Source organism: Delphinapterus leucas, chromosome 1 (assembly GCF_059928025.1).
Source record: "Delphinapterus leucas isolate spDelLeu-1000000601 "Yukka" chromosome 1, BTC_Dleu_Yukka2, whole genome shotgun sequence".
NCBI classification, from domain to species: domain Eukaryota; kingdom Metazoa; phylum Chordata; class Mammalia; order Artiodactyla; family Monodontidae; genus Delphinapterus; species Delphinapterus leucas.
The window spans coordinates 45,182,035-45,198,670 of NC_143129.1; the positions used below are offsets into that span (position 1 = coordinate 45,182,035).

At 46.6% G+C, this 16,636-nt stretch overlaps 1 protein-coding gene and 1 non-coding gene across 2 annotated transcripts in view; one reads left to right on the top strand and one right to left on the bottom strand.

The window, feature by feature from the left end:
* Positions 1 to 16,636, top strand: part of HHAT (hedgehog acyltransferase) — a 345,905-nt gene that overhangs the window by 187,621 nt on the left and 141,648 nt on the right. Inside the window, exon 8 of the mRNA XM_022593463.3 lies at positions 6,444 to 6,479. Coding sequence (XP_022449171.2) covers positions 6,444 to 6,479 — 36 coding nt within the window. The remainder of the gene's footprint in view (positions 1 to 6,443; positions 6,480 to 16,636) is intronic.
* On the bottom strand, positions 15,281 to 15,366 carry LOC115803124 (small nucleolar RNA SNORD86). Its single transcript, XR_004023783.1, has one exon. It is a non-coding gene; the product is annotated as a small nucleolar RNA SNORD86 (small nucleolar RNA).

A 16,636-nucleotide genomic window follows, 5' to 3' on the forward strand; every position in this document is an offset into this window, starting at 1 on the left:
GCAGCTTTAAGTTCATCCATCCTGGTTTTCTATCTGATGGTTCAGTCTCCTCTAAACACCCTTTTAACCCATGCTTGAACTCATCTTGTGATGGGAAATTCACAGCCTTGTTAGGTTACTGCAGCTTGTTCCAAATTTCCCTCTCCTCTGTCAAGCTGTTGCTGCTATCAGGTGATGTTCAGACAACAAAAATGTCCATGTCACATATGCACACAGAAGATTTCCCATCTTTATTTTCCTTAAGGAACCAGGAATAATATGCACAGGACCGCTGCTGCTTATGTCTCCTCATAAGGGTATCTTGGTTTACTGTGAGCTGGTAGCCGTGAGAGATTACTTTCTTAAAAGGTGATCAGAATAATGGTGCCATAGTTTGGTAGGTATGTTATTTCAGGAGAGAAGCCCCATTTCTATCTGTGGGTGTTAATTTTATGTATTTACATGTAGTAATGGCTGTGTTAAATGATTACTTTTGAGCATCTGCTGTCTGCTAAGTGCCAGAGCAGGCAGGGGCGTTGGTGCCTTATGACAGCACATCAGTCACACGTTGACTTGTTACCCATCTGGGTTCTTGGACTCTTTAATCAATAGAAATTGATAAGAGGGCAGACGAGAAATTCAGGCAAGGCTTTTTTGGGACTCCTGCTGCAGCACGAGGGGGCGAAAACAAGTAACAGGTTCCCTTGCTCGCGCCTGAGGAGGAGCCAGCTGGTCCCTTAAATGGGGTTAGGGTTGGGGCGGACCGGTGGGTTGGGCTGGAGGAGTGGCTTGGGTGACCCCTTGTGGTGCGCTGTGAGTGTGTGGCGGGGAGGGGATGGTGCGTAGTGCCCTGCTTTTGCTCCATGCACCTCAGAAGTGGCAGTTGGGTTTTGGCCTTTTTGTATCTTGTTCATAATTTGCCCCAGCTGTGTGCATGCATGCATTTATTTTTAGTCCCTTATAGTTTCTTTGTATTCTGTTGCCCAAGGAGACGTTTGTCCAGGTACAAGCATTGCAGCAAAGAGTCCTGGGCCCCAGGTCCCAACCTGTCTCAGATTCACCCAATAGATACTTACTGAGAATCTACTTGGTGACCGCCTTTGGTTCTTGCCCTTAAGGAGTTTGCAGTTCACCGAGGGAGACAGTGTTTGATATCGATCGCACTGTATTGAATTATTATTGACTTTCCCACCTCTTTACTAGGCTCTGCTCTCCTTGAAGCGGCGGCGGGGGGGGGGGGTGTTATGTACCATGCATTACTGAATCCCCACCACCTGGCACATTGTAGGCACAAGGTAAATATTTGTTAAATGGGTCAGTAGCTAAATGCATGAAGGGAAAAACACAGACTTTGGCATCTGGTGCTCTGAGCTAGGTCTTGACTCAGCAATTTGCCAGCTAGGTGGCTGGGGATAAGGCCATGCAGCTTTATGAAATAGGGGCCTATTTTGCAGGGTGGTTGCGAGGATTAAAAGAAAGAATACACAGATTGCCTAGCAGTGCCTGGCATACAAATCTAAAAACAAAAATAGTATTCTCTTCCTACTCTAGCTCCCTTAAGGTACCTTTTCCATCTATCCAGGAAAACCAAGGAGAACATATTTCTAGAGTTCACTGGTTTGCTTGTGTTTTGAAATTAAAGACAAAGCCCCACAGGTGAGACCCCACCCCGAACCCTTTGGAAGGAGCCCAAATCAGCTTTTCCATTGTATAGAGGAAACCCAGGGTGTCACTTGAGGAAGATGAAGTTCTGGAGATGGATGGTGGTGATAGTTTTACAACAATGTGAATGTACTTAATGCCACTGAACTATACACTTAAAAATGGTTAAAATGGTAAATTTTATGTGATATATACTTCACCACAATAAATTAATACAACAGAAAAAAGAAAAAAATATTGCTATGACTTAATAGCTCTCCCAACAGGTGGGCCATTTTTAAGTGTAACTAATCACCAGGCCATTCTCATTCCCTTAATCTACATGTGGGTCACCAAGCATTATTGAGGTGGTAATTCCCTAAGAAGCCAAGACTTTGAGGCTGCTTGGTTTGAAATTGAGTGATAAGAGGCACTCGCACCTATTTTGCAGGTTATGTTTCCCTTTCCTTTATTTGCTCCACCCTGCATGAGTCTGTCAACAAGTCTTTTTGACTCTACACAAAATCCTGTTGGAATCCGTCCCTGTCTCTCCTCTCTCGTTTCCAGTATTTCCATCTGGGGGCTGAGCCCCCATCATCGCTCACCTGGACTGCAATGGCTGTTTAAGTGGTCTCCCTGCCCTCCTGCTTCTCTTACCATCCATTCTCTTCAGGACACCCAGAGTGTTCTCTTTAATATGCAAACCAAAGCATACCACAGCTCTACCGCTGGAAGAATGAAATTTAAATAAAGGAAAAAATACTGCTCCTCTGTTCCTATCAATGTTAAATTAAAACCCAAACTCCTTATCATGCATGCACAGTCCTTTAAGATCTGGTCCCTGCCCCCCTCTCCCAACCTCTGCTGTCCCCGTCTCCCCTCGCTCACCATTCTCCAGTCACGCTGGCCTTCTTTCTCCATCTCTCACCTGCCCCATTCCTTCCCAACCTGGACCCTTTCTCTGGATGTCCTGCTGCCTGGAACACTAGATCCTCTGATCTTTGCATAGCTGGCTCTTTCTGACCATACAGATCTCAACCCAAATGTCACCACCTCAGAGAGGCCTTCCCGGAGTGCCTGTATGGCTTGTCCCTCTGTGCTGTCACTGTGTGTGCATCCTCTGCCCTCTGATGTTATCTTCTGTATATAAGTGCTTATTTGTTGTTTACCTCTTCCACCTAGAATGTGAGTGCCATGAGAAGTAGGTGCCTTGTTATGTTACCCTCCACTGCATCCTCAGGGCTAGACCAATGCCTGGCCCATAGAAGACCCAGATGGAATATCTATCGAATGAATGAATACCAGATGAATTAATGCCGTAAAGGAGTAAGATATGTTTACCTATGAAATAGTTCTGTTTTTGTCCTCTTACATTTTTCCTGTCACGTTTTCTGATGCAAATCCCCATCCCACCCTCACCTCGACCATCTCCATTCTACTTGTTTCCAGGTAATTATTAACCCTTTATAGCAGGGGTCCCCAATCCCTGGGCCTCGGGCCAGTAGCAGCCCACGGCCTGTTAGGAGCCTGGCTGCACAGCAGGAGGTGAGCGGCTGGGGAGCGAGCGAAGCTTCGCCAGCCACTCCCCATCGCTCCCCATCGCTCGCATTACCGCCTGAACCGTTCTGCCCCCCCACCTGCCCCCCGGTCCGTGGGAAAATTGTCTCCCACGAAACTGGTCCTTGGTGCCAAAAAGGTCGGGGACCCCTTCTTTATACTGTTCTCTTGACAGCTTGCCTGTCACAAGGATGCTGAAAGTCCTCCGCTTGTCCCAGCCTCAAATTCCATCCGCCACCAGTCACACGTGTATGAGAGGAAACAGTCTGAAACACAACCTGTGTCACAGTCCCTCACTTCTGTACATTTAGACCCTGACTTTTAGGGCCGCCATAGCTACAGGTGAAGCTGGGTGTGCACAGGTGTGTATTGGTGTGCCAGTATGAGATGCTGGTCAGGAGCGGGGCAGGCAGGGTGAGGCTCCCCGTAACCCCAGCCCTCACCCCTGCACTCAGCTTCAAGGCTCTTTGTGGGACGCTGATCCTCCGGCTCGCCTGCCTATGCCCTGAGCTTCGTGCTCGCCCCTCAGAGTTCCAGCCCTGCTGCCGCCTTCTCCAGGGCTCAGGCCCTGCCCGTGCCCTGGATTAAATGGCCTCCCTTTCTGGGCTGCATTGTAAGACAACTTATGTCCTTCTTTTTATTTATTTATTTATTTTTGCGGTATGTGGGCCTCTCACTGTTGTGGCCTCTCCCGTCGCAGAGCACAGGCTCCCGACGCGCAGGCCCAGCGGCCATGGCTCACGGGCCCAGCCGCTCCGCGGCATGTGGGATCTTCCCGGACCGGGGCACAAACCCGTGTCCCCTGCATCGGCAGGCAGACTCTCAACCACTGTGCCACCAGGGAAGCCCCATACGTCCTTCTTTTTAATGTGGCTTGCTTCTCCTGCTGAGTTATTAGGAATGGGGCTGCCATTAAAACAACTCTTAAAAACTGGAGGAAAGGAGACTACTATTTATTGAGTACACGTGGTGGACCAAGCCCTGTGCTAAGCCCCATATCTCTATTTTCTCACTTAATTCTCATAACCTCCCTACGAGTAAGGGGTCTCCCTTTTTCCCAGTGGGGAAGCTGGAGCCCAGAGAATCGACACAACTTTCCAGAGCCTGGCTGACTCTAAGACCCGAGGAGGTAGGTGGTGCCTGCAGAGACGGTGGGCTTGCCCGGAACAGGGCAGCCACTTTGGGGGAAGCAGAGGTCAGGTGGAGGTGGAAAGGGAGCGCTGATTTAAAATCAACAGCCATTTTCAATTAGTAATAATGAGGGGCAGTGAGAGCCTGTACTTTTAGTGGGAGGAGCACATAATTCGTGGCTGTCAGGGCTCAGTTTGACTCCCAGCTCTGTCCTCTCCTAGCTGTGAGCTCTGTGCCAGTTACTTAGCCTCTGCACTCTAGTTCCTTCACCAGTAAATGGGGGTGCCAGTACCTACCTCGTTGGCAACCAGGTACGTGTGTGAGTACTGAACAGAGTAATTGCCACCTTCTAGGTGCTAAATGAATAACAATTTCTATGAATATTATTAGGTTTTTCATTATTGCTTCAGGGTCTTCTTCCCCTACCGCACCTCTACACTGAGGGTCTCTGTGATTCCTTTCATGTCTGTTTCATCCTCTGATTCCTGTAACAGAGTCTGTTGCTGGTGTAATTGAAAAGACTGAAATCTTTGTTTTAATCCATACATACTTCTACCGCCCATATTGCTGTTCTGGCAAACGTACAATTGCTGTCTGTCATATGAAGGTTTTACTTATGTAGCTGAGCAATGTAGCCTTGGTTTTGGTTGAGAGGAGGGATCATTTCTGTTTCTGTTTCTTTTTTTAAATCTGTGTTAAATATGAGTATAGGAATTGACCTTATCCAGGTCAATGTAAAATCAGCTGAAACAAATCAGCTATACCCTGCAGGTATATCTCCCTCTAGAGCTCTGCTCAGAGGCTTATGAGTAGATGGAATTTACACACAATACCTTGACTTTGAGTTTCCCTGAATTATATAACTATTTCAGGTAAGTGATATAATTAATGAGGTACCTCGTATTTTGGCTTTGTTTCTTTATTCTCACCTACCCTGTGTCTATAATCTATAAACAGATGCTTGAGCGCATGAAAGAACCTTGTCATTTAAAGGTATCCCACAAGGAATCTTAATATCTATAATCACCTGCTATATGTCAGGGACGGTGGGGTGCCAAGTAGGCTGAGATGTTCCAGGGAAAGGGCTAGGGTGGACCCGGATGCTAGGGACAGTCAGGGCCTGCCTGGGCAGTTGGACCCCGCTCTAAGGGGAATTTCTGAGTCCACTGCTCACTGTCTGTAGGGACAGAAGTCCCTCGGGCTTGCCCCAGGCTGCTTGCTAACTGGGGAGGCCAGTCCTGTGGGTGGCACATAACCACCACCATCCAGGTGTTAGGAGTAGTGATTATACCTGGTGGGCAGCACCATCATGACTCGGGCCAGACCCAAAGGTGAGAGAAGGACACCGGCTAAGCGGGCAGAGGTTTAGGGGGAACAAGCGTGCTCATTAGGGCAACCAGGGCAGTCCCACTCATATGGACTGAGCTAGTCTGGAGGTGTCAGAGGGAGGCTGTGACTGAAGGGGTCCACTACCGCCCAGGGCTTTCTGGATGCTGGTGTGACGCCCAAGAACAATGCAGGCTCACCAGCGAGTGCGTGGAACTGCCTTCTCCCTTCCCTGCTAGAGCGGACCCGGATATGGGGGGGTCGTTCTCTCCTGCGAAAAGCTCCAGGGACTATGGCTGGGAGGAGATGGAAGAACAGAGTTGACCTTCCCCCACCCCTCTTCTTCCCTCTGGCCAGTGTGGATTCATGCTTTTAAATCATAATTTCATTTATTTTTGAGTAAATGAACATCAGAGACAACTAGTGCTATAAAATGACTCCCCTTTTGGAAAAGTGGTGAAGTTCACTTTTCTGGCTTCTGTTTCGAGAGAGAGAGAGTTTAGGCTTGCTGAGATACTTTTGCTCTCATGAAGCAGTGGTTCTGCATCAGAATCATCTGGTGGGCTTGTTAAATCTAATTACTGGGCCTCATCCCCAGGATTTCTGAATCAGTGTGTGAGGGTGGGGACTGAGAATTTGACCAAGGAATGCTGCTGTGGTTGCTCCAGGGGTCATGCTTCGAGAACCACTGTCATGGAGTAATCCATATATTCACCATGTTCCAAATGTGAACGATATATTTTTGGTCAAGTCCACCACTGCTGTGAATATCTTCTATTGATATGCTTGTCTTTGTCTCCCTTCAACAGGTATTTTGACGTTGGACTGCATGATTTCTTAGTTAGGTAAGCCAATCGTTTTTATTTTAGGCATCATTGGAATAGCGTGTCTATTATGGAATACTGAGATGAAAATAAAATCCTTGTGAGATATCTTGATAAATAATGGCAACCATATATTTGACAAGAAAACACCACTAGCTCTGTTTTTTGTGCCTCCCAGAATCACACAAGAATATCCTTTTTAAACAATCAAAGGAATTTATTTTTAAAGGGGTTTGTATCTGAAATGATAGTTACCCAACTATTGGGCTACTGGAAAGACAAATAGAATAGTGAAGAGGGGACTTTCCTGGTGGCTCAGTGGTTAAGAATCCGCCTGCCAATGCAGGGGACGTGGGTTCGATCCCTGGTCCAGGAAGATCCCATATGCCGTGGGTAGCCCCTGCTTGCTGCAACTAGAAAAAGCCCATGCGCAGCAATGAAGACCCAACGCTGCCAAAAATAAATAATAAAGTAAATAAATAAATTTATAAAAAAAAGAAAAGTGAAGAGAGCCAGCTTGCATTCATACATTAAACAACCCTCTTGACCAATTTTCCCTCCGTTGAATTTAAGCTTTTTAAACTGAATCTGCTACTTGTTTCACAGTCATGAAGATACAGTCTTGTTCATCACTGAAAGAGATCACAGATGGCAGTTTATATCCTAGTATATTGGTGATTTTTCCCAGCGTTGGCTTATGGGGCATATTAATTCCAAATAGCTATTAAATCAAACAGAGGTTAAATGGAAATAAACCAGAAGATTAACAGTGTTGGTAATAATATGCACGATATTTTTCCTGTTATAAACTTTATTGTACTTTTTAGATTTTTTATTATACTGAGCATGTATTCATTATTCTAATAATGGTGGAAAATGGTCATTAAAAATACCTATCAAAAATATATGTGGGGAGCAATAATGGTTGCTGAGGGACTATAAGCTAAGATCACAAGGAAACCAGAAATCATGTAGAGTGATTTCCTTTCTGCAAATATGTAGCTCTAAACGCTAATTAATTCTGAGTCCACTAATAAACAGTATTGTAAATCACATGTGATTTCTGGGTAGATGTTTTAGTAGTTCAGTTCTCCACAATGCATGGCCATCTCCCTGTGGTTAAGATGCTGTCTGAGGGGACATGTACCTCTTTGGCATCACCTTGATCCCAAACCAGCAGCGTTTCCTCTGTGACAGATTGCATATGGTGGTGTTCCGAGCAAGGCCATACATACCTTGTCCTTTCTCTAGGTCTTTATGCAAGGCTGTGCTTGGAAATCTCCTTGGCCTACCCCAGACCCAAGGAATCTGGATTATCCTGGCTTTCTCCAGGATATCACACACACAAGGCGGTGTGTAAACAGTTACCCTTGACACATCAAGGGTAAATGTATTTTAGTTAGGAGGGTTAAAGGGCCAGTGGTCATGGGAAAGGCAGGCATGAGAATTCTATATCTAAACCGATAAGAAAAACTGTCTGGGTGTACTTCAGGGAGTTTGGATTTTTTGAGTTAATGTCTTTGGTACTTTGTATTACTCCTGTGCTACTGTTCACATAATTACTGTGGTAGCTGCAAGTTTGTACTTTTCTTACTTTCTCTAGTAACTTTCTTGAGGGCAGGGAACACGCCTCAATCACCTTTCCATAATTAAACTGTATGGAATCAACCTTCAGCAAACATTTGTGTATGGGAATGTAAATTGATACAGCCACTATGGAAAACAATATGGAGGTTCCTTAAAAAGCAAAAAATAGAATTACCATACGACTCAGCAGTCCCACTACTGGGCATATACCCTGAGAAAACCATAATTCAAAAAGAGTCATGTACCACATGTTCACTGCAGCTCTGTTTACAATAGCCAGGACGTGGAAGCAACCTAAGTGTCCATCCACAGATGAATGGATAAAGAAGATGTGGCACATATATAGAATGGAATATTACTCAGCCATAAAAAGGAATGAAATTGAGTTATTTGTAGTGAGGTGGATGGACCTAGAGTCTGTCATACAGAGTGGAGTAAGCCAGAAAGAGAAAAACAAATACTGTATACTAACACATATATATGGAATCTAAAAAAAAAAAGGTCATGAAGAACCTAGGAGCAGGATGGAAATAAAGACACAGACCTACTAGAAAATAGACTTGAGGACACGGGGAGGGGGAAGGGTAAGCTAGCAGAAAGTGAGAGAGTGGCATGGACATATATACACTACCAAATGTAAAATAGATAGCTAGTGGGAAGCAGCCACATAGCACAGGGAGATCAGCTCGGTGCTTTGTGACCACCTGGAGGGGTGGGATAGGGAGTGTGGGAGGGAGACGCAAGAAGGAGGAGATATGGGGATATATGTATATGTATAGCTGACTCACTTTGTTATAAAGCAGAAACTAACACACCATTGAAAAGCAATTATACTCCAATAAAGATGTTAAAAAACACAAAAAAACCCAACCAAACAAAGAAAAAAGCAAACATTTGTGTGGAAGTGACTGAATGAGTAAATGAATGACATGAGGCAGAAAGGACACAGAGGGTGAGGATTAAGAAGAAGCTGTTCATTTGTTCAACAAATAGTTATTAAGCCTACCATGTGCCACTTCCTTGGTTACATCTGGGAATACCACGGTGAGGAAAATAGACATTTGATTGAAAGCTTTCCCTGAGCTCATCTCTTGCCAGCCTTGTGGTTTGAGCAACTTTAAGTGAGGAAGAGGGTGGTCTGCCTCTGGGACCCCTCCTCCCTGTCCTTCTTCTGGGCTCTAACTGTGTTTCCTATGTTGGGTGCAGAGGAGGCAGAGGGAAGGGTTAAGTGCCTCTAATGTAACTGGAACAGACGCTGGGACGCCCTGGCCCTGGCAGGAGGCCCTTATGGGTGCGTGCTAGTAAGATGCTCAACTAGTCACCTTAATCGGTTGTTCTGTGGACCAAGCAGATCTGGGGCTTGTTTCTGCCCTGCTATCTTCCTGCAGTTTTCCTTTCTTTTACTCTGGTAGGGGCGGGACAAGTCAACGTGCCCACTGTTATCCACTGTGGGAGTAAAAGTCTCCCCTTCTTGCAGGCAGGCCCAGTCTCTGGATGAAGTCTCTTCATCCCCTCCCCCAACATACAGCAGCACTCCCCATTAAGCCAGGAACCTAGGGGCTCGAAGGAGTCTCTTCCTTGGTCCTCTTACCAGCTTGGGGATAGGGTGGGGCCGGGTGTGGGGTAGAGAGGCGGTTGGGGAAGCAGTCAGTTGTCCATCTCTTAGTAATCCCAGGATGGGGTGCAAACCCTTTTGTTTGCAGCTGTCTTTAGAAAATGGGTCGTTTCTGCTCCCAGTTTTGGAGGCCATGCCTGGTGGGGACTGAGCCCTGTTGATCTTTGGGCACCTTAGTGAGAACTGTTTCATCTGCATGTCGACCCCAGAAGCCAGCGGGGTTGAAGAAGGGTGTGGGCACAATGAAAGTGGGAGGTGAGGGAATGGCAGCCACAACTCCTTTAAGAAGTTAAGCCGTGATAGGGAGGAAAGAAAGGCATGGCAGCTGGTGAAGAAGGTGGTTTGAGTGGGGATTTTTTTTTTTTCTTTTTAATTGGAGGAGCTCTTGTATTTAGCCACCAGAAGGTCTTAAGTGCCCTTTAGACTTAGAGAAAGCATTTTCAGTCGGGTGGAGAGAAACAGCACACGATTGCCGGGGGAACGAAGAAGCAAAGCAGTGAATGGTGACTTAGTGACTCCAGTGGGCAACGGTGCTTTCCTGGAAGTATACCGCTGGAGAGCACCTTAGAGGTTGGAAGAATGTGGGGTCGTACTTGTGGGACCCTTCTTGTTCTGTGATGGCCGGGAGAAGAAAATATATTTCCCTTTGTAAAAGAGGAGATGTTGGAGAAATTGGCATCGGTTTTTTTTTGTTTTTCTTTTTCGTTAACTGCATTTATTGGCTCCAGTAAACTCTTAGCATGTACTCTGGGTTGGCACACTGTATTGAATGCTTAGCGTTTGGAAGGAAAGAAGCTGCAGCTCTGTGATCTCAGTCTGGGCAACTGCAGGGAGGGACATGTTTCCTTTTAAGTTGTTGGAGTGCTTCACTGAGCTATGGGGCAGGAAGGCGCTGTCACGTTTAATGAAATGTGAGCACTTTTGATATTGGCGTTTTATGATGACTGTGGGAAAACTCAGTGTGCTCGGTCCTTCTGCATCTTGTAGAAACCAAAGGGAAGACTTTCAGGAAACAGTAATCACAACTCACTTAAGAAATAGCCTCAAAAGAATATTGGCTGGAATTCTTAATGTGATGCTACAAAAGAAAAAGGAAAAAAGTGACCAATCTAGGAAAAGAGATTACAGAAGAAACCAGCTCTTTGATTTTAGATAACAGGATGGCTTGTTTAAATTTAGCTTAGTTAAGTTTTGGCAAGAAAGTAGAATTGACTAGTGATGTTCGGTTTGATTCTTGCTGACCGAGGCATATTTCATGTTACCCAGAATTGTAGCCAGCCCTACCCCTTTTATGAAAGGTATACTCTAATTGCTTTGTACCTACCTCCCTGCCCTCTTCTAAGTTCCTCAGGTTGGGGAATCGGTTTAAGTAATACAGGATGCTCTCGTGACTTTTAAAAGAAAACCTGGAGACATCCCTCTTACATATTGTCTGAAAGATAAAATTTGTCAGTTTTTTTTTTAAACAATTGCTCCTACGCTTATGCGTGTAAAAAACAGGAAAGTATTCACCTGTGTTTTCGTCTTATTTTCTGTATTGTTTATATTTAGCTATTTAAGCCATTTCAAATACATATTTCAAATAAGAATCTAACTTAAAAAAAAAGAGCAGGAATTCCTTGGTGGTCCAGTGGTTAAGTCTCGGTGCTTTCACTGCCGTGGGCCTGGTTTCAATCTGTGGTTGGGGAACTAAGGTCCCACAAGCCTCATGGCACTGCCAAAAAAAAAAAAAGCAATTTATTCAATAAAGGTCATCACTTTCCCTTTTTATTCTAAAGTCCATGTGTGAGTGCATCAGAGCCATTACTTTTGCCCTTAGGAGACTGTTTTGATATCCTGTCAGGACCAGAAGTGCAGTGTGGCGGTGATGCCATGGGTACTTCTTAGGCAAACAGAAAAAGGCAGTGAGCCTCAGGCATGGCCCTAAAGGTGTTTGAGAAGCTCTCTGGAGTTAATACACTCATCAGAAGATAAATCCCTTTGCATAAGCAAACAGATTCTGCTTAGAGAATGTTCAGTATAGTGCAGATTCAATCCTGTACAATGCTAACGTGTCCATGAAACAGCACAGCTGTGCCCTTTTGAAGCGTGATTTTGTTCTGGTGAGAGAGAAGGTAGAATGGGCCAGCTGCTCACTTCTGAAGTGTCTTTTGTTCTTCTTCTGGAGGTTGATCCTGGGATCCCACAATGGTCTGGAGGGTCTTTGAATTGTCAGAGGGCAGCACATTTCAGTGATGTGTGAATTAATGGTTCACTGAATTCTGAAATAAGCAAAACGGTTTTTAGCTTTTCCTTAGTGACAACCTGTACCTACCTGACCCATTCATAAAACCAGCCCCACAGCAGAACAGAAGCTTCATGAATCACAGGGTAGTTTTTCTCCACCTCTATTCTGAGCACCCTGAAGTTCACCACCACATTTGCTATAGTTAACGGTGCTGATAAAGAAGTCATTTGAAATATGTCTTGGATTGTATGATGTCCAAAATGTTCAAAAGAGTCCGCCTTGCATCTTTAAGAAGTCTAGTAGTCAAGGGCTTCCCTGGTGGTGCAGTGGTTGAGAGTCCGCCTGCCAATGCAGGGGACACGGGTTCGTGCCCCGGTCCGGGAGGATCCCACATGCCGCGGAGCGGCTGGGCCCGTGAGCCATGGCCGCTGAGCCTGCGCGTCCAAAACCTGTGCTCCGCAACAGCAGGAGAGGCCAAAACAGTGAGAGGACTGCGTACCACAAAAAAAAAAAAAAAAAAAAAGAAGTCTAGTAGTCAAAAGCGAGATTCATTTCGGGTTAAAGGCGTCCTCCTGAGAAGGAGAAGGAAGAGTGCTGGGGATAAGCCTCTCTCTTTCCTGTGTCTCCTCAGGACAGTTGAGACCTGTTTAGGCTCTGAGCTGCTCTGGAAGCGGAGACGTTGAGGAAGAATGTGGGCATTTGGTCCTGGGAGTAAGAATCAGGAAGATAATTAGCATCTGTATTCAGTCTAGTAGCTTAGAAACAACTTAAATACATACTTGAAACCATTATGTATATATATATTTTTTTTCTTTTTTTTTGCGGTACGCGGGCCTCTCACTGTTGTGGCCTCTCCCGTTGCGGAGCACAGGCTCCGGACGCGCAGGCTCAGCGGCCACGGCTCACGGGCCCAGCCCCTCCGCAGCATGTGGGATCTTCCCGGACCAGGGCACGAACCCATGTCCCCTGCATCGGCAGGCGGACTCTCAACCACTGCGCCACCAGGGAAGCCCTCTGTATATTTTTATAGACAAATATAAAAGGAGGGAAGATAAAACCAATATATATCTGTTTTTCAGCACACACAGAGGTGATAACCCAGAGGCCAAATACCTGATTTGTTACATAGGATTTTGAATTTGTTATTGTGTGACTATAACACGGAAGTCAACTTTTGTTTGTCTATGTAGATAATTTTTTAATAGTGGTATAAAAAGTAAATGAGCTGATTAAAAAGCTGCCCCCGCCTGAGGGAGCCTGAACTGTGCATTTCTGCCCCTGATTAGGCACTGCTGATCCCCTCTTAGTGGCAATGGGAGGAGAGATGTGGCACCTGGGTCGGAGCCACCAAGTCCCCTTGGTCCCTGGCCACTGCACACTCCTCTCCTTTCAGGGACTGCAGCCTCCCAGTGAGGAACATGTGCGTGAAGAAAGTCAGATCCCAAAGCGGCCCCACGGAGGCAGATCATAGGATGCAGGCAGGATGCTGAAGAGAAGGTGACTGCAACCACCGTTGCTCCCGGGCCCCGTCAGCTTCCAGATCCTGTTGAGTCTGTCTCCTCACCATCTCTCACAGCACCCTTTCCTTTGTTTCTGGAGGAAAGATACGCACCTTTGTCAGTAATTTGGGCTTCTTCCCTCATAGGGCTGTAGTGAGGTTTAATACTATATGCGAAACACTTAGCTCCGTGCCTGGAAACAGTGGGGACGTAGTAGGGGTTAGTTTTGTCCTTCCCCCTACCCCACTTCGCCTCTGGAATCAGGGTAACAGGGTTTGAGGCCTGGCCCCTCTCCTAACTGTGTGACTTTAGGCAGCTCACTATCCCTTTCTGAACCCTTGACGACTTACCTGATGCTGTCACTCCCTGCTCAGAACCAGTCAGTGATTCTCTTTCCTCTGTCAGAACCAGACTAATCCCCCCCACCCCCAACACCAATGTCCTGGGTCCACCACAGTAGGTCTCAGGCTCCCTTTCCATCTCATCTCACCATTATTCTCCTTTGGGTCACCGCCAAATGGGTCTAAATGCTGCTTTCTGTCTTTCCCCCATTCCCTGGCTTCCTTTCTTGGCTCATGTGTTCCCTGTGCATGAAGTGCCCACCCTGCCCCCATATCCAAGTCCTGCTTTTCTCAGGTCCATCTCAGATGCGGCCTTCTCCATGCTCAGCATAAGTGTCTCCATCTTGGGCCTATTGTCTTGTTTTTAACAGGCTATATGTCAATTATATCTCCATTTTAAAATAATGTAATATTTATTCCATTAAAAAAAAAAGAGTAGAGCAGTGGACGGAGAAAGTTCCTTTTCCTGGTGACAGACCTGAAACCGGTACCTCTAGTCTGACTAACCCAAGGACATAGAGCATAGGGAAGTGGTCGCCTGCGTATTTGGCGCCATTAATTTAAAAAAATGTTTAATGAATACGTTTTATTTCTCAAAAATGTAACATGACTTAGTAACCATCTCCTTTTTTCTTTCTTTTTTTTCTTGACTCGTGAATTTGTTTTTATTTTTATTGGGCTATAGGGGATGGGCTGGGAAATATCTCTGTAAGTTGTGCCCTCCTAGGGAAATGTCCATTCTCATTTTCCTGGAACAGCTTTCAGAGCTTTTTCTTTTTCTTGGAGCTGCAGCTCTTGCTGCCAGCAGTCTCTTCAGGTTCACTGCTGAGAGGCTCCTCCTTGGAAGAGAATTTCCTCTTTTTCTTGGGGACCCTCTTGTTTCCTGACTCTTCAGGGTCACTATCTGGTTCCTCTTTGGGGAAAGATTTCTTCCTCTTGGTAAGACTTCCATTGCCAGCTGTCTCTTCATGATCGCTACTAACCAGCTCCTCCTTGGAAAAAGATTTCTTTTTTGGGGGTTTGGAGGAGACAGATGGGTCTTCCATTCCATTCTCCTGAGGAGCCTCCTGGGGCTTTTGCTTCTTCGTCTTTTTGGGTCTTTTCATCTGTCTCCTCACATTCCTCCGGGGTCCTACTGCTGTTTTCTGAAGATGCAGGGCAATCACAGCTAGCCTTTTCTTTTCCTTCTTCAAGCATTTCTTCTACTGTTTCTCCAGTTTCCTAGTAACCTCAGGAGCCGCTTCCTCTGCCTGAACCATTGCCTCCTTCATGACATCCAGATTCTTTCGTGGAATCTCTCCAGTCTCATAGAAGGACAGCCGCTCCTCAACATGTTCTCGAAGCTTCTCCCCAGGTACACTGGTAGGTACCTCAGAGAAGCAATCAATTCGTGAGGCAATACTGCATTTGTTTGCCAGGTATCAGGAGATGCAGCCTTTGTTCTTGGCAGCTGCTCGGCCAATGAAGGTAGAGTGGAAAATGAGTCCATGTTTCGGGGTGTTACCCCTTGTCTTCAGGCCTCTGGAAAGTTGGTCCCTGTGCTGGGCCCAGGGAATCACTCAGACACCAGGACTGGCCATCACCCCCATAGCAGAGGCCTGTACAGGTCAGGGAGCCCTGGTCAACCATCACCGTGATCCTTTTTTCTTTTAATCCAGTTATTTATGCAACCAATTAAGTGCTCTAAGCACTATTCCAGGAGCCGGGGTAAAAGCAATGACGGGCTAGACAATACCCCTGCCCTCCCTTGGCTTGCCTTGTGTGGGTGAAGACAGAGAAAACAAGTAGGCAAGCCCTGTAATGCCCATGATGTGATGGAGGAGCCAGGTGGGAGAGCTAGCTCCCTTTGATAGCATGGGCAGGAAGGGCCTCTTGGAGGCGGTAGGTGACCCTCGGTAAGAGAAGGGTGAGTGGGAAGAGGCTTCCGGGGGAGATCTGAGGCTGGACTGTTTCGGGCAGAGGGAAGGGCAAGCGCCAAGGCCCTGAGATGGGAAGGAGCCCCTTGAGGAACGGAAGCAGGGAAGCCCGTGGGGCTGGAGGGTGTGGAGCAAGGAGCCAAGGGTCCAAAATGATTCTGGAGGACGAGACGACGGCCGGACGGTAAAGAAGAGCAGGGTCTCTTTTAGATGCGGTAAGAGCCATTGGAGGGTCTTCAGTAGGGGTGTAACAGGTCTGTGTCAGGCTTAGCTAGGAATTTAGTGAAATTGTGATCTTTGAACCTCAGCCATTACCATGCTGCTCTACCGTGAGCTGGAGCTTGGTGACCCAGGCCTGTCCATGCTCCTCAGGGAAGTTTCTTTGACAACCAGCTGCTGTGAAAGCTACTCTGTGTTGAGTAACAGTAGCCCTAACTATCCTTTAATTTCCTTCTGTTTACGTTTGCTTGGTGTGTTGTAAAAGGTGTGATTATACATGTGGACATGAACCTGGAGGCAGTTAAACGATGGTGGAACCTGGCAATAGGCATTTGGAGACCGTGGCTTGGCTCTGGGAAGGCCACCCGGGGTGGTGTTTGTAGCTTTCTCATGGGGACAAGTAACCATCTTGCCTCGTGAGCTCTCGCTCCTTCACTGTGGAGTCTCTGAAGGTCCAGTTCTTAACCCTCCGTGCTCCTGTCTTTGTGCCGCTCCCCTTGGATGTCGGCCACCCTCAGGACAGGAGGCCTCCTCGATCTAAGTACAGCACTGGTCCCCCACCTTGGGGCTGCCTGGAGGAGAACTCCATCTGGTTCGCTCATGAGAGCTGTTGCATAATGAGTTGGTATATCCTCCCCTCATATTCTCGGTTGGTACATTCTCAGTTTTTGTCACAGACTGAACCCCTTCCTGGCTTCCCCCATCACAATCACTGTCCAAGACAGCATTTCTCTTCCCCCAGACTCCAACACCTGGAGTGATTTGTAGTCTTTT